This window comes from Carassius carassius, chromosome 18 (assembly GCF_963082965.1).
Source record: "Carassius carassius chromosome 18, fCarCar2.1, whole genome shotgun sequence".
Classification (NCBI taxonomy): domain Eukaryota; kingdom Metazoa; phylum Chordata; class Actinopteri; order Cypriniformes; family Cyprinidae; genus Carassius; species Carassius carassius.
In genome coordinates, this window is record NC_081772.1 from 27,152,959 (window position 1) to 27,179,780 (window position 26,822).

At 36.9% G+C, this 26,822-nt stretch overlaps 2 protein-coding genes across 2 annotated transcripts; both read left to right on the plus strand.

The window, feature by feature from the left end:
• The first annotated feature begins 602 nt into the window (after positions 1-602).
• LOC132091959 (NADH dehydrogenase [ubiquinone] 1 alpha subcomplex assembly factor 4-like) lies at positions 603-8,419 on the plus strand. Its single transcript, XM_059498023.1, has 3 exons — positions 603-836; positions 4,186-4,280; positions 7,938-8,419. The coding sequence occupies exons 1-3, from the start codon at positions 674-676 to the stop codon at positions 8,259-8,261; spliced, it is 582 nt and encodes a 193-aa protein (XP_059354006.1). The 5' UTR covers positions 603-673; the 3' UTR covers positions 8,262-8,419.
• Positions 8,420-9,111: 692 nt separating this feature from the next.
• Positions 9,112-25,789, plus strand: LOC132092756 (probable G-protein coupled receptor 63). The gene is made up of 2 exons (XM_059499141.1): positions 9,112-9,641; positions 24,189-25,789. The coding sequence occupies exon 2, from the start codon at positions 24,278-24,280 to the stop codon at positions 25,511-25,513; it is 1,236 nt and encodes a 411-aa protein (XP_059355124.1). The 5' UTR covers positions 9,112-9,641; positions 24,189-24,277; the 3' UTR covers positions 25,514-25,789.
• The last annotated feature ends 1,033 nt before the right edge of the window (positions 25,790-26,822 follow it).

Here is a 26,822-nt window from a genome sequence, read left to right on the forward strand (position 1 = left end):
ACATTATTCATTTGGATAAAAGCATCAGCTAAATGTAAATATATATATATATATATATATATATATATATATATATAATTTCATTTCCATTTTGTTTGTTGAAGTATTGAAATAACTCAAATGAAATAAAACTAAAACTTATATAAAGACAACTTAATAAAATAAAACTTAATAAAGACAACCTGGTCCCTCTATACAGACATAATAAAATACCTATACAGACATAATAAATTCAGACATAATTTAACTAAAATTCAAATAAATAACAAAACAAATAATACAAATTAGACGACAGTAGTTTATCAGTAATCCTAAAAATAACACACATGCTAATAAACATTGACATAGTAAGAAATGGTTATAAAAACTGTTATATAAAATGGTTATAAAATAAAATTCTCTACATTTTTCATCAAGCAATTTGCATATAAAGAATTGCATATAAAGGCCAGAGTGATATGTGGGCTCTAGTTAATTCCGAATTATTCAACCTGCTTCTTTTTTCTGATATTTTTATTTGGTGTCTTATGTTGTTTTATACATATCAAATATGGAAACAAAATATTATACTTTAAGAAACGAAACAAACAAACAAAACTTGACCGGGGAATCAGCCCATCGGGGGCAGTAATGAGCGCTCAATGCTTTTACTACCGTTAGAAGAAGAAGACGAATGTCCTCTGCTGCGGAGATCTCAAACATGGGCTCGAAAGTTACACGCATGATCAGAAACTTTAATGTAGAGAATCGCGCTCTCCGGGAAATAAGCAAGGCAAAACCTAAAGCTGCACCACGACATCCGTCATCGAGCAATTTCTCACAAGAAGACATTCCTGGTGAGTAACGTTAAGCGGTTTAGAGCTTGCTGGGTCACTCTATTCATATAACGTTAACTGTTTGTATTGGTGAAGGAGCATGCCCGGTGTCTTTTAGAATATAACCTGTGTGAATGTGATTTATCACAACGGTGACGGAAATTATAACCGCTATAAGGGAGTCAAACAGATTTTCTTGTGTAACTTAACATTTTATGTTAAGTTGTGCCAGAGACAGTTTGTTGTGCCCAGTGGCGTACCGCGTTTCGGTGGGGCCCCGCCCACCAGCAGTGACGTAATCTGTGAAAATGTATTGTGCACCTGCTGCAGCATACTACAGTCCATCTTCCACAAATACATCACTGAATTAATGGTGAATTGTCATTGCATTGATCCATTTGACGTTATTATTGAAAAACATTATATATGCTATATCGCTTTTTAGTCAGACTGAAATATCTGCAGAAATAAACCTTTACGAAAATTAACCTTGGTTTTACTACAGTATAAAAGTGTAGTAACCATGTTTCTTTTTGGCATATTATTTACCTTTTGTATAACCACAGTTTTACTGCATTGTTAAACTATGGTTCATCTGTGGTTACCATGGTTTAAATATCATAGTAACCACGTTTTCGTAAGGGAATATGTATGAACGTGGAGGCAAAAGTGCCGCTGCTCCGATTTGATTATCTTAGCAAAAGCAGGAGGATCATTCAACACCAATAATACACAAACATCTGTTATACGTCTATATCATTTATTTAACAGTAAGCTCAATAAAATTCATATAGGCTAATGGACAGCACACGCGTCAGTTTAACATAAGCCTCGCTAATTCTAGAAAATAAATTCTAGAAGCAAAATTCATGTCTTACAGTAAAAATAAACCTAGTTTGCATCATCTAGGTGTAACTACAGAATTTGGTCTTTTAACATGTTAATGCATTAATCTGCATTAAGTGTAATGCTATTCTAAAAGTGTGCTTCATGTGGTAACATCTAAGTTAATTAATTTTATTTACAAAAAGATATATATATATATATCAAGTTTTATACATTATATAAATATTAGAGCCCGACCGATATATTGTCCGGCCGATATAAGCTAATTGCATTTAAATCGGCATCGGCATTTATAACGGCCGATGAAACATGAGAAACAGAGTCTCATGCTTCACTCATGTTATGAGTGTTGCATAGTGTGCCCACCAGAGGGAGCTCTGCAGCTCCAGAGTTAACAACAGCGCCAGAAATCCACTACAGAAGAAAGCTATCAGCCAAGCACGGAAATGTACTGTTTTGACGGTGAGTCTGTCGTTCGTCATGTGAAATGATTGTAGATTTAGTTCATACCCTGTATATAAAAACTGTGGTAGTTCTAGCTAACGGTCCTATCATTATCACTTCTTAATATTCCGTTACATCACTTACAGCCACTAATGCATTGCTATATTAGATTAGCCACAAAGCTAATACCATGTTTATCAGTGGAAGAGCGCGAACGTTAATAGGAGGTCAAACTATAACGTTAGCGTTTAACTTATTCTTATTCTATTGCGGTGTGTTTCCCACATAATGACCGCGTAATTGGGACTTTCACACAGGACGCGGTATGCACGGCGCTTGCCGCTGGGTTCAGCGTTGCCCTTCAGATACAACGCGATTTGCGCTGCGCTATGGCGTAGGCGGAGTTTTAAAAACGTTTAGCGGGAGCTCTTTCATAGTCTGTTATTCCTCCTTTCGGTCAGCAGCAAACATGTATCTGTCCCGTTGTAAGAAGCGAGCGATAGCGCTAGTCCTGCTAATGAGAATTAAGAGAGAAGCAAGGAAGAAGAGGCTACCCTCAGGTCCAGAGAACAATTTGGTGAATTCAGGCTGGTTACGTTACTCTAACGCTAACGCTTCCTTTTTAGCAGGCCCCTTAAATGCTTGCTATTAACTTGTTTGAAGGTGGTTCTTCTCAAAATTGACAGCGGTGTGTTCATGACACTAACGTTAACCATTCAACTTCGAATTGATTCCGTAATCTTCCGGTAATAGTAGGCAAGACGATGTTTTGGTTCAGACTGCACAAAGAGAAGAGGAGAAGATATACGGGTCTGTTGTGAATGTGTCTGTGAGAGCAAATATAGTGTAGTTACAGTAACTACAGTAGGTTCGTCAGAAATGATTAAACCAGAGGGGACATGTAAATAAATGTGAGCTGAACAAGCGCTTTTTTTTTTTTTTTTTTTTTTTTTAATACATATTGTTTCAAAGCAGCTTTACAGACATAACAGGAAAATGTTGAAATAATATTGTTAAATATAAGTAGGTAATACCTATTGCTTGACAAATAAAAATATATATATATATTTCTCATTTTTGCCTATGTAGGAGATCCCAGTTTATTATTATTATAATTCTAATGATGACATGAGTAATGATACATGGTGATATTATTAATACACATGCTTATTCTTTCTCCGTCTCTCTTTCTGCCTACAGATGGCTGAAAAAGGTGAATGCTGTAGCAGCAAAGTGTGGGACTACTTCTGCAAATACTTTAGTATTATAATTTATTTACAGTAAACACACAGACTGTTAAAACCAGCTTCAACTGGAAGAAAGTAAAAGTGTTAAATGTTTAAAACCAGACTGTTTTTTGATCATTAAAAAATATATACTTTTGATGTGCAATTGTTTATTCATTGAGACTGTAATCTAAGGCTTTTTTTTTTTAACATAATCCATTCTGGAAAATGGTTTATACAGCCCACATACATACAACAGGCAGATATTTTGCTATTGAATGTTGTGTAAGTGCAGTTTATAGGAAATGGGTCTAATATCCAGATTATTTTTAAAATCAAAATATCGGCTTATAAATCGGCTCTTTTCGAGTTAATATCGGCATCGGCCCCCAAAAATCCATATCGGTCGGGCTCTAATAAATATATTATATATTAGGTTACACTAGCAGAACTAAATTTGAGGGTAAGAATGGGTAATAATAGCACTTAAAATGCACGTTAACTTTTTTTTTTTTTTTTTATACTAGGAGGTAAATGCTCAACGTAAAACTTCATATTCTGGGCTCTTCTGCAGAGTTTGAACTAAAAATATCCATTTCTATTACAGTGCCATTGTCTTAGAAGTATAATGTTTATGACAAGTGAAATGTGCACATTATTACCAGGGCCAGTTACAATTTCAGTGCATTCATTATCTTGGTATCTGTTGCTTATAGATCCAGAAGTGTCCATAGGTCTGGCTGTGTCAAAGCCAGACCTGATAAAAGAGCCTGTCCACATACTTTTGCCAATGAATTAAATTCTTTTTTTTTTTTTTTTTTTTGCATGATCTGACATATGTATTTCTATGGCAGCCACCAGCATTTCAGAAGAGATTCGCCAGAGGAACAATCCACTGCTGTCAATGCTCAAGGACGTTTATGTGGAGTCTAAAGATCCTGTTTCTCAGGTTTGAAGTTTAGGATCTTTTGATCTACAGAACAATTAAAGCAAGCTGTTATTACTGTGATATCAACAGGACACATTCATTCAGATATATTAAGTTTCCTTTTAATAAATTGTCATATTTTACCAACAATTGCAAAGCAATATTTCTTTAGTTGGGTTATCAGCATAGTTATGTAGAAAAAGAAACAGTGGGTCCAAACAATTCCCTTAATCATCCATAACAATGAGGAAAACCAAAGAATTTAGTTCTAATGTGCAGCAAAAGATTGTTGAGCTTTACAAAATAGACACTGGCTTAAAGAAAATAGCTAAAGCATTCCCATTTCCACCACCAGGGCAATAATTAAGAAGCTTTCTCCAAGCTCATCAGGCATTTCAGGAGATTAGGTTGCAAAAAGGGCGCTAATAATTGTGGCCAACATATATTAGAGAAAAATATTTATTTCCGTCTTCCCTTTCCAATTGGTTTACTTTAATGAAAAGTTAGATTTTGGTGAATATTTTGAATGAAAGATCAAAAAGATAAACTTAATTGCTCATGCTTACGAAGGGGGCCACTAGTGCTGACAACTGCTGTATATTTGTTTACGTAAATTATCCAGCAACAAATATTTAATGAAAATATTATCCATTTATTTGGCTGCTTTGTCTGGTGTTCGTCTTAGAAGTAACAGCAACCGACTTGTTTTTGCAAAATGCAAATGTACACTTTTCAATTCATAACATTAACAAAGAATAGACTGTAACAGTAATTAATGTTATACACACATTTCAAGTGCATTAAACAACACAAGCACTGTCAGGACCTTAGGCAGCTTTGTACTGAGAAATTCACTGGCCAAGTAGAAAAGTACCTGCATTGTCACAACACAATGTTTAAAGGGGTCATATGATGTTTTTTTTTTATCATTATTTGGTGTATTTGGTGTAACAGAATATGTTGACATGCTTTAATGTAAAAAAAAATAAAAAAAACCACGTTATTTTTCAAATACTGTACATTATTGTAGGTCCTCTATGCCCCGCCTCTCTCAAGCGTGTCGTTTTTTTTTTTTACAAAGTCCCTCCTTCTGACAAACGCAGTCTGCTCTGATTGGCCAACTGACCCAGTGCATTCATTAATGTAATGCCCCTTTCCATAATCGTGAGCTTTATCTTTCAAAATAAATGTAAAGACAGTTAATGTCCTTAGTTTTACCATCAGTTCAAGCCTGAAAGAGGAACAGAGTCGCGTGACAGACACAGTGATGAGCTTACAGTGTTTGCAGTACACAAGCCAGGGACGGTTAAGACAGCTGACTCCACTGTGATGTGAGTGACCGGTCTCTCTCTCTCTCTCTCTCACACACACACGACGCGCAAAGCTTCGCATTTGAACAGTCAATAGCAAATACTTAAACTAATAACAAAACATTTGTTTGCGTGAACATTTGGGCGGCATTACACAAATATTTCCACATAGTGACATAGATGTGGGGGGGGGGTGGGGTGTTTGAATGAGTCGTTTTAATTTAATCCTGTTTTTTTACCTGGAGTAAAAAAGACTTTACATAAACTTAACATTTGTGTTTGTAGTGTAGAACTTTCTTCTCTTGTGTCCTATTCTTCATGCAATCCAGAAAGACAGCAGAGCTGAAAGGTTTGTGTGAGCTGTGCCCTACAGTCTCTGCTGTACAGACGTGAATTTACATTTCCTTCAGCCTGGGCTTGTTCACACCGGGACGAATGCCTCATGGCTTAACAAAATGTGCCAGTGTAAGTGTGCACACACCGACGTGAGGCATAAAAGCGTAAAAAAAAAAAAGAAAAAAGCCTCCGACTCGTTTTTTTGGTTTGACTCGCTGCATTAAAAACTGGCAGACCAAGGAAGTAAGAGGAAGAAAGTAGACCAAAAAGATGCATTAAGGTGAGATGAATCTAGGTAGAGCTGCTGGTCTCATTGGTGTCTGAACACAAAGGGCTTTATGACAAACCTGACAGACTTAAAATGAATTTAAGACAGTTTAAAAATAGAAAATGATTTTACATAAAATACAGTGCAATACATAAAATATAGTGTAATCAGTTCGGACATCTCATAGTGCTCATTCAATAAGTGCACAGTTAAACAATGAGCAATAGCTACATTTGCTATAGAAGTTATTAATATTTGTTAAAAAATACAAGTCTTAGTTCATGTTAGCTCATTAAATAACACAGCTGCAACTTTCAGTTTTAACAATGTGTTATTAAATATCAAATAATATCTAGTGCATGTTGTAGTCCAGATAAAAAAAAAGAATGTTTGAAGATAAATAGCCTATTAAGTCTAAATATTTCAGTAGTTGGCTCTGTAATAAACACCATAGGGAAAACACAAATCTGAATGGTTATTTAAAATTATTTAAATATGGTTTAGAAAGTAACAGCTGCTTTATTTACTGTGTTTACAGGGTAAGGGCTGCCTATTAGCGCCATCTACTGTCAGAGAGTGAATGTGTGCGTCTCTCACGTGTTCCTCCATGTGCTTCTCATGCTCGCTTGTTTACATCAGAGCGCATGGCTCTTTCAAGCAGCATACAGCGATGTTGTGCATTTTAAGCAGCTGATGGGAATACTATTCTTAAAATGCATTCCAAATTCAGAGTAATTTGTAATGTATATTTATTCACGGTATTTAGTGCCCACGATAACAATATCGTGCATATTAATTACCGCAATATATCGCATTACCGAATACCGGCACACGTCTACTTGAGCTACTTGAGAAGTTATTAATTTCACTTTGTGAAGGGGGTTTAACATTTGTCAGAAATATAACTTTTTTATATATTAAAAACAAACAAGAAAGCCTTGCCCAGATGAGAAAAAGTAATGTAAAAGTAATATAACGCATTACTTTCCATTAAAAAGTAGTCTTGCATAGCCAAACCTTGAGACTGAAGGTCTGGAATTCATGGCAGCCTTCTTTGACCAAGGCCCGCCCATGAGCCCTTTTGACCCACATGTCAGGTCAAGTCACCTTTATTTATATAGTGCTTTAAACAAAATACATTGCATCAAAGCAACTGAACAACATTCATTATGAAAACAGTGTGTCAATAATGCAAAATGATAGTTCAAGGCAGTTCATCATTGAATTCAGTGATGTCATCTCTGTTCATTTAAATAGTGTCTGTGCATTTATTTGCAATCAAGTCAATGATATCGCTGTAGATGAAGTGAAGCTTCCACAAGCTTCCACAACCAATCACAGTTCTTTTCGTTCATCGTCACGTTTCGAGGTGTGGAAATGTCACATGGGGGTTGAGCGCCACGATATCTTTGTTTCCCGGTGGAACACTAAAGAACGCAACACACATCTCGCCGAAATCCTGTAGAATTCAACCAATCCGATGACGACTTCGACACTCCTGAAGTGTTTCCACTTTTGTGTCCCATATGCACCAGACGTTTAGCCAACGGTGCGTGGGCATGACGTCTGAGACTGAGACTACATAAAAAGTAACTAAAACTTGACAATTAATGCATTATTGTAATGCATTACTTTCCCCAACACTTTCTATGAATCATTTTGCATGTTTGGGTTTGCTGACATCTTTAAACCGCAGAGTTTAGAGAAGGTGTTTTGCAGTGCCCTCTGCTGGCGTGGCTGACTCTCTGTGTCTGTGTGCTGCAGGCTGAAGCAGTTCCGGTGGTTAAGAAGAACAAGCAGGAGATGCCACGCAGGGAGCTAAAGTACAATCTGCCGGGAGACCCCTATGGTTTTTTCGATGTCACTGATGTTCCCAAAGGCAAACTGTCGCTTGTGGAAGCTTTAACTGCCCTGAACAATCACAAACGCATGCCTAAAACATGGACTCCAGAGAAGCTGGCACAGGAGTACTCTCTGGAACTAAAAGATGCCAAAGCACTGATCGATTTCTTTTTTCCTTTTGATGTCAAAATCATTCCACCCCAAACAGAGAAAACTAAGCAGATTCAGGATTCTTCGCATATATGAACACTCGAGCCGTCTCTGAAACATGCACAGCATCGGAATGCAAGTGTTTTGACATGTTGATTGTAGTGTTTTGTATTATTTGTTTTTGAAGGGCCTGTCAACTTATTTATTAATTTGTTGTCATTTATTTTATTGAGAAGTTAACCAAGATATATAAACATTAATGGACTAGAGAGGAAATCTTATGTCAAATCAGATCCATTTCTAGTGTAAAACATCAGTACATATTATAATTCTCAGACTCAGCTGCTTCAAGCAATGCATCTGTATTCACTGACAATAAATCAGTTGCCCATGCATTTTGATCCAGTGTACAGAATATGACATTGTTTTACAAGTTGAATTAAGTTGCTCTATGGCATTTTACACTTGAATATTTTATATTAGTACTTTTTTTTTTTTTTTTGCACTTCCAGTTGTTATCATTAATGTTAAGAAATAATTGTGTGATTTATTTGAATAATTGCGGTTTATTATGTATTATATTTATTATTATTATGTATTATGAACATTACGTTAAACTATTTTTTTTATTTCTACTTGCAGATGTATCATGGATATAGTTTAATAGGGAAGACATTCCAATTCTTTAATTATTATTATTGAACATCAGCTCTGTTCCAGATAGCTTAACGCGTCTTAATGTAACTTTACCAAGCCCGTGTGAACCATATGTAGTCTGATATTACACCACGCTTGAACCAGCAGATGTCCTCAGTGTACATCGTTATAACGAATAATTTGGGTTAGACCCAGATGTCTAATAGACGGGCTCTGGTTAGACTAATGTTTCTATCCCGCAACCAAACCCAGCTGCACCGACATCGCTGATTGGCCACTGAAATCTTCAGCTGGTGACTCCTGCATTTTCATTGGTTAACGCTGTGTAAATCAAATCCGGCGCTGAGGTGTAGTTGGTTTCTTTCTTTTCAGTGTCGCTGTATTCGGTGAATGCGACGCGATGCATAAAGAGATTGAGAAGCGGGTACTAAATGCCTTTAGCATTCCTCTCCGTTTAATATTAGCGTTTGCTCCACAGCGACGGTTAAGTCAGTTTTTCTCAGTGTTTTTTTTTTCTTCGATTATTATGAGATTGAACATCTCCACCGGAGTTTTCAGACTGAATTACATTGCCAAAACGAACAGACTCTGATGTTTTTTAAATGTTTTTTGTGTGTTTTTCAAGCGAAAACGTGTGCGTCTGGGTTTACTCCTTCACTTGAAAAAATAGATCTAGCGGATGGACGCATATTGAGGTCAAAATGTGAACTGTCGGAGCTTCAACATCTGGCGAGAGAAGGATGTGTCTGAATCTGAGCGAATAATGATGTGAACGATGCCGCATCATTTTATTCAAATAAACCGCAGGGGATAATCAAGGTAAAACATCAATTTATCAAAATGATTGTGCATTGGAAGCAGATAAATATTGTGATGTTCACTATTCTTTCATCCATTTTAAATCAGCTGGTGAATCTTCTAGATTCGTTCTGTTTTAAGGGATAATCATAAATTTAAAGAAAATGCAAGGACCGATTTTCACGGAATAATTCTAATATAAGTGCAACAAATCTAAGATCTTGCAAGAATAATATATCGTTCCCCCTGATCTATTGTCAATTGAGTTGAAAGTCTTGATCCAGAAGTATCTGCGATTCAGTGAACTTTATCATTTGGTATCTAATTCTATTCTGGTCCTTTTCGATCTTTTTATAGAAATGAAGGAATGTTCTAGTTTGAAGCATCAGAACGTCTTGGACTAATGTTGAGGCCTCTTGAAGTGATTGTGGTCAAGAATTAATGGATGCATTCTTCAAGCATAGATGAAGAGACACTTGATCATTTTATTCCTGTTGCTAGGATCCACAACTATTCATTACACATGACTGTCATCTCTGCTGTCATTATGGTTTCTGCTTTAGTCTGTAAGGTGCTTTCCTCTTCACGTTGACTTAGTGCTTTTAGACAAGCCTTTTGATTTCAGTGCAAAAATAGCAACCTTTTATCACACGTGAGTCATGTGATCTCATATTCTATTTCTTGGGTTCTTTAGTATTATTCTCAAAAACATGTTCTTTTTTGTTACTTTTGAACGAAGAATGTAGATCAATATGGAAAGGCTTGAATTAGCCAAATATAGAATTTGTGGTGAAATATCCAATTTCACTTTGTATGTGTGGTCTGGATAACCCCAATGTTGGGGGACATTTGGTAAAACGTGTTTTTTCTCGCTCTTTCTTTTTACTTTGGGGAAGAAATTTTTTGATCCCCATAAAAAAAATAAAAAAAAATAATAGTAAACGGCTTACCTTGATAGCACGCGTACATCACGGAGACATCCCAGATAGCAACATTGTGTCGGCCCAGATCCGGCCCACATCTGGCACCCATGGAAAGATGATCTGGCCCACATGTAGCGTGGAATGATGGCACTTGGGCGGACCGCTCCTGTTTGCCAGAACTGAGCCACAAGCAGGCCATAGCAATGCCATATGTCAGCCAAGAGTAAAGAAATTAACCAGAACTGGACCTTATCTGAGCCACAAAATTTGTGTGTATTAAATATGAAGTAATTTCAGCCTTAATAAGCCTGTTAACAAGCAGAATCACTGAAGGAAAGAAGAGAACAGAAAAACAGAAGAGCAGAAACACAAGAACTACAACTGACTTCAGCCACAACCTTAGATGAAATCAACTGAAGATAAAAGACATGAAATCTCTCAAGATCTCAGCATAGGAGGATTAAACTACTCCACAAACAGCTTTACCAGCTTCTCTTATTACTAACCAGATTGACTTTATTTATGTTAGACATCTACAAAAGTTTTTTATTGAGAATTAACAGAGGTTTAACTCTAATGTGTTTCACCATAACAGTGATTAGTGTTTCCATTAGTTGGTCTCTTAACTCTTATTATATAGTTTGTCTTTTTTGGCTGCTGTGACAGTGTGTTTGTTAAACACATTTGCAGCTTCAAAGAAAGCTAGAGTGACATGATATCAAGTGTCGGCTGTTATCTGTTGATGGTTTTTTAATCGTCATGAAGTACACTGGTTCATTGATGTTTTTTTTAACCACTTGAGCTGTTATTTTGATTTTTTGAGAATTAGGCATATGCAATATTGGACCCACCGGTGGGTCCCCAGAGTTGATGTGGTTAATCGAACAATTATGTTGTTCCAGTAATACATTCATATTACAAACCCTGTGTTTCTGCCGCATGAGATCCAGCACTATTATAACAATCAGTTAAAATCTTTTAACAAACATGAGTTTAAAAAACTTAACCTATGCTGACACACACAGATATAAACAATCAACACATGAATCTCAATAATGGTTACAGTCAAAAATATTTAGATAAACTGATCAATTCAGAACTTCACTGAAAAGCTACTGTCACAACAAAAACAACTGCAAAATATAAGCAAATATTTAGAATTAAACAAAATAATAGGACAATTCAGCTGCATAATTTATTCATGTTGCAATGCATGCTGGGAGTTTTGTACTATGCTAATACCCAGCATGCATTGCAGCAAGGTACATTTGATTGTCACCATTGTTGAGATTCATGTGCTGATTGTTGATGTCTGTGTGTGGCATCATAGATTGAATTCTTTATAATCGTTAAAAACTTCTAACTGATTATTGTAATATTGCTTGACCTCATGCTGGAGAAACACATGGTTTGTGATGTGAATATATAATGAAACAATTGTTAGATTTAAAAAAAATTAGCAAATCAGCATGTTTCATGAGGATTATAAAATCATCAACAGATAACCGCCATCACCTGACCTCAATTCTCTTTAGCTTTCTTTGATGCCGCAAATGCGTTTAACAAACACACTGTCACAGCAGCTAAAAAAGACTAAAGATAAAATAAGAGTTAAGAGTGCAACTAATGGAAACGCTAATCACTGTTATGGTGACACACATTAGAGTTAAACCTTTCTTAATTCTCAATAAAACTTCTGTAGATGTCCAGTAATAAGTGAAGCTGTTAATGCAGTTTGTGGAGTTGTTTAATCCTCCTCTGGTGAGATCTCCAGAGATTTAATGTCTTCTTTTATCTTCAATTGATTTCATCTAAGGTTGTGGCTGAAGTCAGTTGTAGTTCTTGTGTTTCTGCTTATCTCTTTCTCTGTTATTTTCTTTATTTCAGTGATTCTGCTTGTTAACAGGCTTATTAAGGCTGAAATTCATATTTAATATATAAACAGATTTTGTGGCTCAGATAAGGTCCAGTTCTGGTTAATTTCTTTACTCTTGGCTGACATATGGCATTGCTATGGCCTGCTTGTGGCTCAAATCTGGCAAACAGGAGCGGTCCGCCCAAGTGCCATCATTCCACGCTGCATGTGGGCCAGATCATCTTTCCATGGGTGCCAGATGTGGGCCGGATCTGGGCCGACACAATGTTGCTATGTGGGATCTATTTAATGTCTGCATTTACTTCTGCAAGACGTATTTTTTAAAGTGTTTGCTCCCCGCAGTACGTCTATAGGACGTACATCTTTAAGATGTTTATGATTTAGAATATATGTAAAACTGACATCTTAAAGATGTCAGTTTGATATTTGTACACAGCAGATGCTTTCCAGATGAAGCAATCTTTTTAACGGACATCTTGCAGCTGTACGTGTGCTATCTGGGTATAAATCATAATTTATTTTTTGTAAGAAAAATGTTTTCTATGAGCTTTAAGTTTAGGGGTAAGGACAGGGTTAGGGGATAGAATATACAGTTTGTACAAAATAAAAATAATTTTGTCTATGGAAAGTCGCCATAAAATATAAAAAGCCAACGTGTGTGTTTGTGTGTGAAGATAATTATGTGTGAGAGTATGCATGAGTGCTTGCATGTGCGTGGGTGAGTATCTCTAAAAGCATGAAATTGTCTAAACAACTTTGCCTTATTCTGATTGTTTTGCCTAGACGCATTTGGTTAAGTGGCACCTTGGAAAACATTTAGGCCTCGCATTTGTAGAGGACCGTTTTGACAGGGTTGCGTCCGACTAAAGATTTTTCTAGTAGGGGTGGGGGATATGAGCAAAATCTTATATCACAGTATGAATAATTGTATATCTCGATGACAGTATATATCACAATATAGTTATTTTTTTCTTTTATAAAGTTTATGATATTAAAATCTTTGATACCATAGACTTTCATAATCCTCATTACCAATGTCAATATCAAACTAATACAAGCCTTAAAAAAAAAAAAAACCTCAAGCTACCTGAAGATAAATAAACATTCAGTGATGAAATAAGGATAGGAAACTAATTGCAAGCAATAGGACAAAAATCTACAACAAATAAGAAGCGCTACATACATATATTGTGTAAATTAATTTGTCTTCTCTGTGTTAAATCTATCTATCTATAATTATATAATAAAATAATTTTCAGTGGGGGGAAAATCTAAATTAACTGCACCTTAACATTTTTATTGTGTGTTTGTGTTTAAATATATAAGGAGAAAGAAGTAATATATGGTCTTGAAAATATTTGTGTAAAAACTGTATATTTAATAGTCACACTGAATAATTCCAAACAACTACACAATGTATCTAAAGTTACTAAACCATTCTATATTTCATATAAAATGCCATGGAACGTAGACTGTCATGTGCTTCTCCACTGTACCAATCCACTCAGGGACACAAAGCATTCAGCAAGATCTCCTTGAAGTAAATTCAACTTCAGCTTCTAATTCATAAATGCAGCCGGGTTGAAGCCTGCAGTAATGTTTTTCATTTATGTTATGGCAGCAGTCCACTCTGCATATATTTTTTTCGAGAATGTTGCACTCCTGTTGCTGTTTGTTTTTCTGCACGAAACTTTATGCCAATAAATAAGAAATATTGCTGACTTGTGCGTTTCCAGTGCTCTCTTTACGTTTGTCCGATATTTGGCATTGGAATTTTTTTTTTTTTAGACATGGAAAATCGATTTTACAATCGATTCAGTGAACACTTATGTCTTAAAAATTTTAAATGATTTTTTCACAAAAGTGACAGCCCTAATATCTTCCTTTGTGTTCAGCAGCAAAAAGAAATCAACACAGATTTGGAAATCTTGAGTAAGTAGGACTAAATGACAGAATTTTAATTTTAGCTATCCCTCTATGTGCTTTTTTGTAACTATTTTCTACTGTTGTCAACAACTTCTGCTTTGCATTAAATATTATTAACACAAAAATAGTTTAAACAATGTCTTTGGTTAGAGCACCTAACTTAACAAGAAGCTGTAATATACCAGTGGTGCTTTTGAGACTTTTTACACGACGGAATTTGCAAGTGCAAAGACAGAATGCGTCTCCAGAGATTAAACAGAGCTGCTCGTGCACAAACAAATAGGTAGCCTAATTCTGATGCATGCAATGACTATCCATTATGATATGTAGGCATTTGTATATTTATGTAGCTTACACAATAATAATCTTTCACATTGCAGTCCTTTAATTTTTAATATTTGGCATGTTTGTGTGCTGCTGTGCATCCCTCTGTGTGTAATAAGCAGTGTGTATGCATGCCGTGGACCTGCCTATACTAACGCGCTCTTTAAATAACAAAAAAACTACTGCTCCATTGACTTTAGACCAGGTTTTTGTTGGTCAATGGAGCAGCCTATTTCAGTTGCCTCAAAATAGCAACATGGCAGCAATGCAGCAGGCCCATGGGCGCTCAAATGGGTGCAGATGCATTTGCTATTTAAACAACGTGGTGCACAACATGAAAACTGTTTCGGGCTGAAACTAGCAAAAAAACTTGTGCTTTCCGCAAGTGCGATCCGAGACAAATGCGTTTCATTCATTCGTTCATAACCACTTATAACCCACTCCACCACACTAAGATAGATATACTGTAGTTAACGTGTATTATAAAATATATAAATATATCATTATTATTTTCAATTTTTTTTCTTTTTAAAGTTACAAAAGTGATTTAGTCAAGAGCGGTAAGAAATTTTCTCTCACTTTTATTTGATTAATATGAATGGGAGACAGGATGAACTTTAGGCAGCTTCCCCTATAAGACCAAAGTCCTGATGCAATATACTACATATGTGTTTCTTTTTTTCAGCAGTTTACTTTCTCTTCAGACTTAAATCACTGTGTTTATGAGGATACTTACAAAGATGGGGATTCTGACGCATATAAGTATTTTTATTTAATCGTTCAAGGCCAATAAAGTGGCAAAAAAAAAACCTGGTGTTTTAAAACTGCAGTGCTGAAAAAATAAACTTTTCAATGCTATAGATGTATCTCTTTGTTTTGTCCTGGCTGGTCATTCTCCACCTGGTTCTGTCGCGACCGTAAACAATACCACGAAATAAACGATTGAGCGTGATATTAAACAATAGACATTTTATATTGTCCATCCGATATAGATCGTTATATCGCACAGCCCTAAGTAGTTGACTAAACATACGATTAGTAAAGTAACTTATATTAATTATATTAATTAAATATATACTTGAGGGTGGGGAGCTGAACAATAATGATCCTTTAACATATAGCCAATATATAAAGCTTGCTATAAAGCACATGCAAATATAATGACTATGTGTTGGGATGAATAGGAAGGAGATATTTTAATTATTTATTAATAAACTAGTGTTTTCTCAGTCAGTGTGTCGGCTGCAAAGGTAAGTTAAGAATTTTGACTCGCCATCTCTGCAGTACACTGACGTGCCTTCAGAGAGAAATGCAACACGGATTGCATAATCAGAGTAATCTTGTTTTAGAGCGGTTCATTGTAGAGTAGACATGTTGAACTTTCAGTACATATATTTCTCATGTATGTAGGCAAATGCTAATGAGTTTTTCCACAATTGATTTTTTGTGACTTGCTCCAGTTCACGGAGTCCGAGATGGCAGAAAATGTGCCCTGTTCTTTATTTTACAAAAATATTGTTGATATTGTAAGTGCATACACATAAAAGTATATATTTTATTTCATAAATTTAACTATATTTATTTCCACTTCACTGTTATCCAAGGAGACAGAACTATTTGCACTGTTTTTTTATCAGTGGGACAATATTTATACAATACAGTATATACAACCTAGAAATAATTTAACGGGGTCTCTTGCAGGTCTCAGCAGCATGAATTATGTGCCCAGCTACATCTGATTCAAATATTATGCTAATTAACAGTGGTAACAGAGCGGTGGTTTCAGACATTAAAGGCAGGGTAGGCAAAAAATGTATAAAAAACTTTTTTTCCAAATTTGTTTAAACTTTATTTATATATCAATACATAATTAAAATTTAAGTACTCTGAAAAAGAAAGTATAAAAATCGAGTGTCTGTAGACCTCTCAAGACTGTTTTAAAGACAGATCATTATTTCCATTCACTCCACCCCCTCCCTTGGGCTCCTGGGCTCCTTCCAAAGCCACGTTGTATGTATGATCAAAATAAAAAAAGAAAGATTTACCTGTCCAGCAGAAATAAAGCCATCAAGGAGTCACTTTTCAGCCCCTTGAGTTCCCTCAGTTCTCGCCATCGCTGGAAAGCCACGCCGATATTAACTCGCGTTTTATTTCTTTGTTTATCCAAAGACTTTTTGTTCATTGCCTTTTCTTGTACTGTTACTGTCTTCCTTTTTTTGCCTGGTTTGCCTTCACTAACTGCATAGGCCGGTACTGTGAATTTTGCTTGCTGTTTCTCTGCCATTGTTTTGGTATTCCTAGGATCCGTGCCTCTTGAATTCCTCAAATCAAACGTGCGCGCACAAGTGGGCAGGTCATGTGTGGCAAAAGGGGGTTGCCATGGTTGCGAGAGAGTGACAGTCGCCTAAGCCAATCCTATGTTTCGTCCCGAATGGAAATAATGAGCTGTGTTGAATACAGATTAAACGGTCTAGAGTCACTCGATTTTTATACTCTTTTTATCAGAGTACTAACATTTTAATTATGCATTGATATATATAGAAAGTTTAAACAAATTTGGAAGAAAGTTGTTTATACATTTTTTACCTACCCTGCCTTTAAAGTGCTTCACTCGCACTGACTCTTATTCTGTCTGAAAGAATGAAAAGACCGAGCTGAAGCTGGAGCGATTCGACCAATCAGATGAAAGCAGCATTTCAGCTCCGCCCACAAGTGCGAATGAAATCTTGAAGCCATAAACCGAAATGATCAAAACGTACACGGGCCAACTGTCTTGTCCATGTTCTCTCACTTGAATCCTCTTCTTGAGATTTGAGTCTCTGACCTTCTGCAAGCCCCGCCTTGTTCACGCAGTGATTGACATGGCGGGAGGGGGCGGACACGTGATCGGCTCGGAATGCATTTTCAATGTGCACATTGAATTTTGCTACATTCATTGCGGGACATTGAATGAAAATGCAATCGTAAGTGTCTTGACTGAGTGTTAATGCATTTAAGAAAAATATCATTTAAATGATAATTTTGCCACAGTTTTTGCTTGAACATGTTAGACATATCTAATCATTTCTGTAATACATTTAGATTTTAATTTTGCAACTTATAAAGCGTTAAAATTAGTATTCATTTTACATATTAAAACTGGTGTATGAAATGGCAAATGAAAATTATGTAATTTAATTTTTATTTTCATTTTGCACCAAACGTTGCACAAATGTATTGGAAAATGTAAATGTAAATACAGAAATGCATTGTCCATTTACATATTGCATTGTAATTTTGCATATTACATCCCAAATTGAATATTGCTACCCATATGCTTCCATACTCAATCGAGTGTTTATAGTTTGGGTTTGCACTTTCAAACATATTGTACCCCACTCATCCAATGAAATGTCTTTTATTTAAATTTTGCATTCATGCTTGCCTTTTGATTTCAGTACTTTCTTTATGATTACCCAGTATATTGTATAACTGGGTAATTCGCCCTTTACTGAAACAGTCATGTGTGGAAAGAGTTTCCAATGTGGATAACGAAGGGAGTTGTACAGAATTTTCCAATTTCGAAAAAATTAAATCTCTAAGCTGCAAGTATTTAAAAAAATGTTTGCGGGGTATATCGAACTTCGACACCAGATTGTCAAATGACATTTAATATATTATCTTCATATAAATCCATCAATCTAACAATCCCCATATTTAACCATACTTTAAAACCCAAGTCATTTTTAGCTGGGCTGAAGTATTCATTACCTCAAATTGGAGAAAAACAATACAACAATGGGGTCTCTCCAAGAAATTTATGAACTTCGTACCATTTCATAATGGTATTTTTTACAAATGCATTGTCGGTTTTCTTTTTTAGTTCCTTAAGGGGTGCTGAATATAAAAAGCTGTCAAGTGTCAAGCCTTTTGTGTTCAACTTTTCAACCTGTATCCAAGGTATATTCGGATCTTTTGAGAACCAGAACATTGCAGCCCTCATTTGAGCAGCCCAATAATACCATAATAAGTTTGGTAATTGTAACCCTCCCCGTCATAAGGCAGGTACAAAAGGGAAAGTCGAAGCCTAGACTTCCTACTACTCCAGATAAAATTAGAAAGAAGCTTTTTGGAAAAAGGCAGGAGGAGGGGCAAGTGGTAACAACTGAAAGATATATAAAAATCTTGGTAATATGTTAATCTTAATCACATTTATTCTTCCCATTAAAGACAGGGGCAGTGTCATCCATCTAGTAGTTTTCTCAGTCACCTTCAGCAATAAAGGTTCATAGTTAGCTGAACTAAGGAAACTTATTTTGGGGTTTATTTTAATTCCTAAATAATCAAAACTATTAACAGCGTTAACAAATGGGTGTACTACTTTTGGGTTTAATCTCTCTTGCTCATTTAGAAACATAATTGATGACTTAATCTTATTTACCTTAAAACCAGAAAACTCACCAAACAGGCCCATAAGCTTTAAAAGGGAATGTATAGATTTTTCAAGCTCTGTTAGAAATACAATAGTATCATCAGCATATAAGGCAATACGATGTTCTAAAACACCTGAATGAATACCACATATTATAGGATGTGATATAATTGTTATTGCTAGTGGTTCCATGGATAAAACAAAGAGTAGAGGTGAAAGTGGTGAGCCTTGTCGGGATCTGCAACTTAATTTAAATGGTTGCGAACCATGGTTGTTAGTAAGTACCTCTGCAGCAGAATCAGCTAATAGAATTTCCATCCATCTATGAAAATTGTCACCCAAACCAAATCATGCAAGCACCTCCATCAAATACGGCCATTCAAGTTCAATTTTATGAAAATTATGTTTCTACAATATTTAGTAGTAGCTTATGGTGGTGACTGTCAGTTTGTGCACGTTTGACAGGATTCAACTACAAGACGTAGTCAGCTAGACGATGAACATTATTAATATTATTAATTAATAATTATTATATGATGCAGTCACACATGTAGCAATAATTGTTAATTCTGTTTGTTGATTCAGGGTTAGCATCATCTGAGGTCCTCTGAGGGTCAGCATCATCTCTTCTCAGGTGTTCTGGATCCAGACACAAAATAGAGACATCATTAGCATAGCTGCTGTTTCAAAAAAGTAAAATAAGTTTAACCCAAGCTAATGAATAAAAATGCACATTTGATCAGATGCAACTACACTCACAATTTAAGAGATACATTATTCGAATGCTTGGCGAAAGAGATGCGTTTTTAATCTATATTTAAACAGAGAGAGTGTGTCTGAACCCCGAACATTATCAGGAAGGCTATTCTAGAGTTTGGGAGCCAAATGTGAGAAAGCTCTACCTCCTTTAGTGAACTTTGCTATCCTAGGAACTACCAAAAGTCCAGCGTTTTGTGACCTTAGGGTGCGTGATGGGTTGTAGCGTGGTAGAAGGCTAGTTAGGTACCCAGGAGCTAAACCATTTAGGGCCTTATAGGTAAGTAATGATAATTTGTAACTGATACGGAACTTAATAGGTAGCCAGTGCAGAGACTGTAAAATTGGGGTAATATGATCATATTTTCTTGACCCCGTAAGGACTCTAGCTGCTGCATTTTGGACTACCTGTAGCTTGTTTATTGACGAAGCAGGACAACCACCTAGAAGTGCATTACAACAGTCTAGAGGTCATGAATGCATGAACTAGCTTTTCTGCATCAGAAACAGATAACATGTTTTGTAGCTTGGCAATGTTTCTAAGATGGAAGAATGCAGTTTTTGTAACATGGGAAATATGATTTTCAAAAGACAAATTGCTGTCTAATATAACACCCAGATTTCTGACTGTAGAGGAAGTAACAGTACATCCGTCTAGTTGCAGATTGTAATCTACAAGATTCTGTGTAGTGTTTTTTGGTCCAATAATTAATATCTCTGTCTTATCCGAATTTAATTGGAGAAAATTATTTGTCATCCAATCTTTTAAATTTTTAACACAATCTGTCAGCTTAGATAATTGAGAAGTTTCATCTGGTCTCGTTGAGATATATAGCTGAGTATCATCAGCATAACAGTGGAAGCTAATTCCGTATTTTCTAATAATATTACCAAGGGGCAACATGTATATTGAAAATAGAAGGGGACCTAGGAAGGATCCTTGTGGCACTCCATATTTTACTGATGAAAGATGAGATGACACCCCATTTAAGTAAACAAAATGGTAGCGATCGGACAGGTAGGATCTAAACCATCTTAGAGCCTGCCCTTGAATACCTGTATAGTTTTGTAATCGATCTATGAGTATGTCATGATCTATGGTGTCGAACGCAGCACTAAGATCAAGTAAGACTAGAAATGAGATGCAGCCTTGATCTGACGCAAGAAGCAGGTCATTTGTAATTTTAACAAGTGCAGTTTCTGTGCTATGGTGGGGCCTGAAACCTGACTGAAATTCTTCATACAGATCATTTTTATGCAGGAAGGTGCTCAATTGAGCAGACACAACTTTTTCTAAAATTTTAGACATAAATGGAAGATTTGAAATAGGCCTATAATTTGCCAGAACACTAGGATCTAGTTTTGGTTTCTTAATAAGAGGCTTGATAACCGCCAGCTTGAATGGTTTTGGGACGTGACCTAAAGATAACGACGAGTTAATGATATTGAGAAGTGATTCTTCGGCTACAGGTAACAACTCTTTCAGTAATTTAGTGGGTACAGGATCTAATAAACATGTTGTTGATACAGTGATAAGTTTGTAATCAGATTTTGCTCTAATTATGTTGCTTATTCTGATCACTTATGCTGGGAAGATCTCCATCACCACAAAGTTTATAAGTCAAAAGCTGTGTCCTGAATCACCCCTACACCTAAATAGAGCAGTAATTGAAGGCAAAATGAGTGAGCGCTCTTGCTAAATTAATGTAGGAATTAGGAAATTAGGAATTGGGTACAGGGAACAGCTAAACATATAAGTATGAGCATAAGGAGTTACACATTGAAACACTTGCATTGATTGGTTGACCAACTACGCTAAGGCTGTCTAAAGGAAATTCAGTTGTATAAGACAACAACCAATGTCTCCTCACATTCTGATAGCAATCACGAAGTTAAGTGGTCTACATGTATTTATATTAAAGTATACTTTGGTTTGAATCAGGCATACATACTGCGCACATGGTGTAAATATAATTTTTCTGACCACACATACTCTGTACGTTCATTTTGCATATTTAACATCTGTAGAAGATATAGGACCATAAAATGTTCCTCCAATCATATCCCTCAGTCCAAGGGCTATGACTGGCTGTCCTACCTGTCTGTCAACATATGTACTTGCATACCTCCAAGCACCATTTCAGGTCATCTTTGCGTTTCATTACACTATTGCAGTCTGGGCGAGAATGGAAGGAGTTGTAATATTATGCACATTTGTACTGCAATGTTTCCTCATTGGTGAATGAGACATAAGGTAACTTGACATCGTGGCAAACAACTCTCCACCATCGCTGTCTCTCATCGTGTCACTGGTTAGCCTTTGGTTGGCCAGTGTGTGTTCATGTGTTTTGGAGGAGGTGTAGCTTTGGAAAGTGATTTGCAGGGAGGGTGGGATGTTTTATAAGCTAGCTTGCTATTCCAAGGGTCTGCCTTAACTGACCTCTACCCTACCTTTAATTTTATAACTGAAGTGTACAGCAGTTAACATACCAGAATGTTTACAGCTCACCCACGAAAACGATTGTATAATTTAAATAATTGAAATTATTCTTCCATTAATTATGAAATTGAGCTATTAATCAAATTAGGAATGGGAGGGGAGAGATCACAACAGATCCGGCTGAGATTAATGCTACATTTGTATCATTTTATAAATCTCTATACCAAACTGAATTTCCTATAAGCACCTCCACTCAAAATGAATTTTTGGATGGGTTGGATATTCCCTCTGTTTCTGTAGAGGACAAGCTTGAACTAGATAGGATGCTGGAGCTATTGCTTTTCAGCAGGGATGTCTCCCTCCCTGGGTGAGGAGTGCTCTAATCACACTCATCTTGAAACCCGGAACGTCTCCAGAAGAATCTGGCTCATATAGACCAATATCACTTTTAAATACAGATGCAAAAATGATTGCTAAAGCTTTGGCAATGAGAGTTGAGAAGGTCCTTCCTTTGTTGGTACATTCGGACCAGAAGGGCTCTGTTAAGAACCGTCAAGGGTTCCACAATGTTAGAAGGGTGCTCAATCTGGTACACGCCGGGGATGACACCCCTGATACGGCCATCCTGTCACTCGATGCCGAAAAGGCATTCGACAGACTCACCAATGAGGAAACATTGCAGTACAAATGTGCATAATATTACAACGCCTTCCATTCTCGCTCAGACTGCAATAGTGTAATGAAACGCAAAGATGACCTGAAATGGTGCTTGGAGGTATGCAAGTACATATGTTGACAGACAGGTAGGACAGCCAGTCATAGCCTTGGACTGAGGGATATGATTGGAGGAACATTTTATGGTCCTATATCTGCTACAGATGTTAGGTAAATATGCAAACTGAACGTACAGAGTATGTGTGGTTCAAAAAATGAAATTTACACCATGTGCGCAGTATGTATGCCTGATACAAACCAAAGTATACTTTAATATAAATACATGTAGACCACTTAACTTCGTGATTGCTATCAGAATGTGAGGAGACATTGGTTGTTGTCTTATACAACTGAATTTCCTTTAGACAGCCTTAGCGTAGTTGGTCAACCAATCAATGGAAGTGTTTCAATGTGTAACTCCTTATGCTCATACTTATATGTTTAGCTGTTCCCTGTACTCAATTCCTAATTTCCTAATTCCTACATTAATTTAGCAAGAGCGCTCACTCATTTTGCCTTCAATTACTGCACTATTTAGGTGTAGGGGTGATTCAGGACACAGCTTTTGACTTATAAACTTTGTGGTGATGGAGATCTTCCCAGCATAAGTGATCAGAATAAGCAACATAATTAGAGCAAAATCTGATCCCTTTTCGCTCTAAAATATGTCACTCATGAATCGTCACATTTGCCTGCTATCGCTCTTGATAAAAGTGGCTAAAAATAGCTAAAAGTGCGAGCTTATCAGCATCAGCACCAACACCAGCCAACTCTGCAGTGAGAGTGGGTGTTTAGTAATGTCATGAGTACATGCAAACTTGCCTGCCTATAAAAATGTAAGTGTTAAAAAAAAACACTAAAAGCCAAGTACAGACAATAAGACTGTTGCCCAGAGAACACTAAGAAACTCAGTCTCATTCAATTTTGTCACGTTGTCAATATTCACTGTCAAGTGGGGTTCACACTGCCAGCAATTCGCTGAAACAAAGCTGGACATCATTTATGAGCTGGCAATTTCCGGAAAAAACAAATCTGTTTTTAAAGCTATCTGGGAATGGCTTTCTAAAATGTGTTAAGCTTTTAAATCTGCAGCCAGCTGACAGCATCACTTTACTATTACTCTGTATCCTGTTAGATTGGCTGACATTGTGAGTTCTCATATGACTGATTTCCTAATTCCTTTTTCCTGCTTCCACAGGGTCTGCCTCCATGCTGAGATGTGTGCTAGTGACCTGTCCCATAGGCTGAGCTTGCTCTTTACCATGTAACTGCAAAAAAAAAAAAAGAATGCTTTATTCCTCCACTAGTCCACCTGTGGCCTCAGGGGAACCTAGCGCCACCCTGCACCCCACGCCCAAGGTGCTAACCCAGCCAGCGGGTACAAGAGCCATGGAGAACTCCTCCGCTAAAGTCAACAGCTCACTAGAGTTCCAGACTCTATCAGAATACATAACGCCTTCAGCTGTATGGCAGGACCCTGATCAGGGCCTGAACCTGCCCCTCCAGGTGTTCTTTTGCCTGGTCATCATCTGCGTGCTGCTGCTCGCCTTCCTCGGAAACATGGTGGTCTGCCTCATGGTTTACCAGAGAGCCGCTATGCGTTCTGCTATTAACATCTTGCTGGCCAGTCTCGCCTTTGCTGATATGATGCTAGCAGTCCTCAACATGCCCTTTGCGCTAGTCACCATATTGACCACACGCTGGATCTTCGGAGAGGTGTTTTGCCGCGTGTCGGCCATGTTCTTCTGGATGTTCCTGATGGAGGGAGTGGCTATTTTGATGATCATCAGTGTGGACCGCTTCCTAATTATTGTGCAAAAGCAGGACAAACTTAGTCCACGCAGGGCCAAAGTGTTAATTGGGGTTTCATGGTCTCTATCTTTGTGCTTTTCTTTCCCACTTTCCATTGGCCATCCTGCTCTGTACATTCCCCCCAGAGCACCACAGTGTGTTTTCAGCTACACGGTGGAGCGTGGTTATCATGCTTACGTGATGCTCATTATGCTAATGTTCTTCTTTGTACCATTCCTGGTGATGCTCTACACTTTCATGGGCATCTTGAGTACTCTCCGCCACAACGCGCTGCGCATCCACTCCCACCCCGACTCGGTCTGCCTCAGCCAAGCCAGCAAGCTGGGTCTGATGAGTCTGCAGAGGCCCTTTCAGATGAACGTTGACATGAGCTTCAAAACACGTGCCTTCACCACGATCCTCATTCTGTTCTCAGTCTTCACCGCATGCTGGGCTCCGTTTGCCACCTACAGCCTTCTGTCCACCTTCAGTCGTGCATTCTACTACCGGCAGAACTTTTTTGAGATCAGCACGTGGCTGCTGTGGATCTGCTACCTCAAATCAGCCCTGAATCCTCTCATCTATTACTGGAGAATCAAGAAGTTCCGTGATGCCTGCCTTGACCTGATGCCCAAGTACTTCAAGTTCCTACCGCAGCTGCCTGGCCACACTAAGAGACGTATCCGCCCCAGTGCTGTTTATGTGTGCGGGGAGCATCGCTCTGTGGTGTAGTGGAGGACATTTCTGAAGCCTCTTGAATTTCTTTGTATTTCTTATGGAACAGTCTTATCAAGCTGTGATATGTTTGGTCTTTCTTCAAACGGCAGGATGTTTTAGCTGTAAAAGATGAAACAGATGAGAAGGTTTACAGAGCCTGTACATTAAATTGCACAATGTTTTTTATTTACATTTTTTTAGATCTTAATAAAAGTTTGTTCAGTACATATCAGTAAGGTGCTGCTATATTTGGTGAAAATGTGCAATCTTCTGTTTTAAGCCATGAATGTAATATGACATTCACATTTCACATTTCAACATTTTTTTATTTAATTTTATTGTTGATTGTTCAGCTATTCTGGTTTTAATTATTTTCTGTGTGGAAATAAGGAAAAGGCATTTAACAGGTATAAGCATGTTCCAAACTGATAAGTAGTTGACTTTGTGGAAATACATGATTTTTAATGTGAATTTTAAAATTGTGGTTTCCATGCCTGGAACTGAATAAAATCATGGAAATGGATAAAATCAATTCATGAAATTCCTGTTTTATACTCAATTTTATTATTATTATTAATATTTATTTTTTATTTATTTATTTTTTTTAATGTTTAATGTCTCAGAAGTTAGCTGGTCAAAAGGTGGGGGAATCCTGTCAATATTTGTGTACAGTACAAGGTTGTTATACCATATGAACAGCAACTGACCAACTGCTTGTTGCTGACATTCCATTAAAAGTAAACAAAAGCAACAATGACCAACCAACTAGCTGAAGGATATAATTAGAATTTTTTTTGTCAAATGGCAAGCATTTCGGAATAAAATTTTAGCATGGAAAATCAGTCAAGGCCACAGTGAGGTGTTGTTTTGTTTCTACAAGATCTGTCTGAGCCTTTGTATTGTGCCACCTTAATTTTGATGATGATTTGTTTATGAGGCTGCCCAGGCTGGAGGTAAACCCTAAAGCTTTTTGAATCCGAAAGGTAATTTTCCTTTTCTGGTGTCCCTTGTGGGGTTCATTATTTCTCAAGCCACTGCTAATGAGGATGCTGTGGGCTTTAGAAGCTCATCAGAACCAAAGTGTTGAACTCTATTACTTAGCAGCAGTATGTATTGGCAACCAGCTTGTATTATTCAGATTTGGTAGACTCTCTGCTAGGAGTGTTTGTTTTTTGGAGAGGTCGCTATAACATTGACATAAAACATAACTCAGAGGGCTTTTGTAAATTTGTTATGTCATTAAAAATAATTAGATGTTTAAAATCGCACCCAATCTAGAATGGTTATTGTTGGTTTAACCAAATGGTCATGAACAGATATGAGG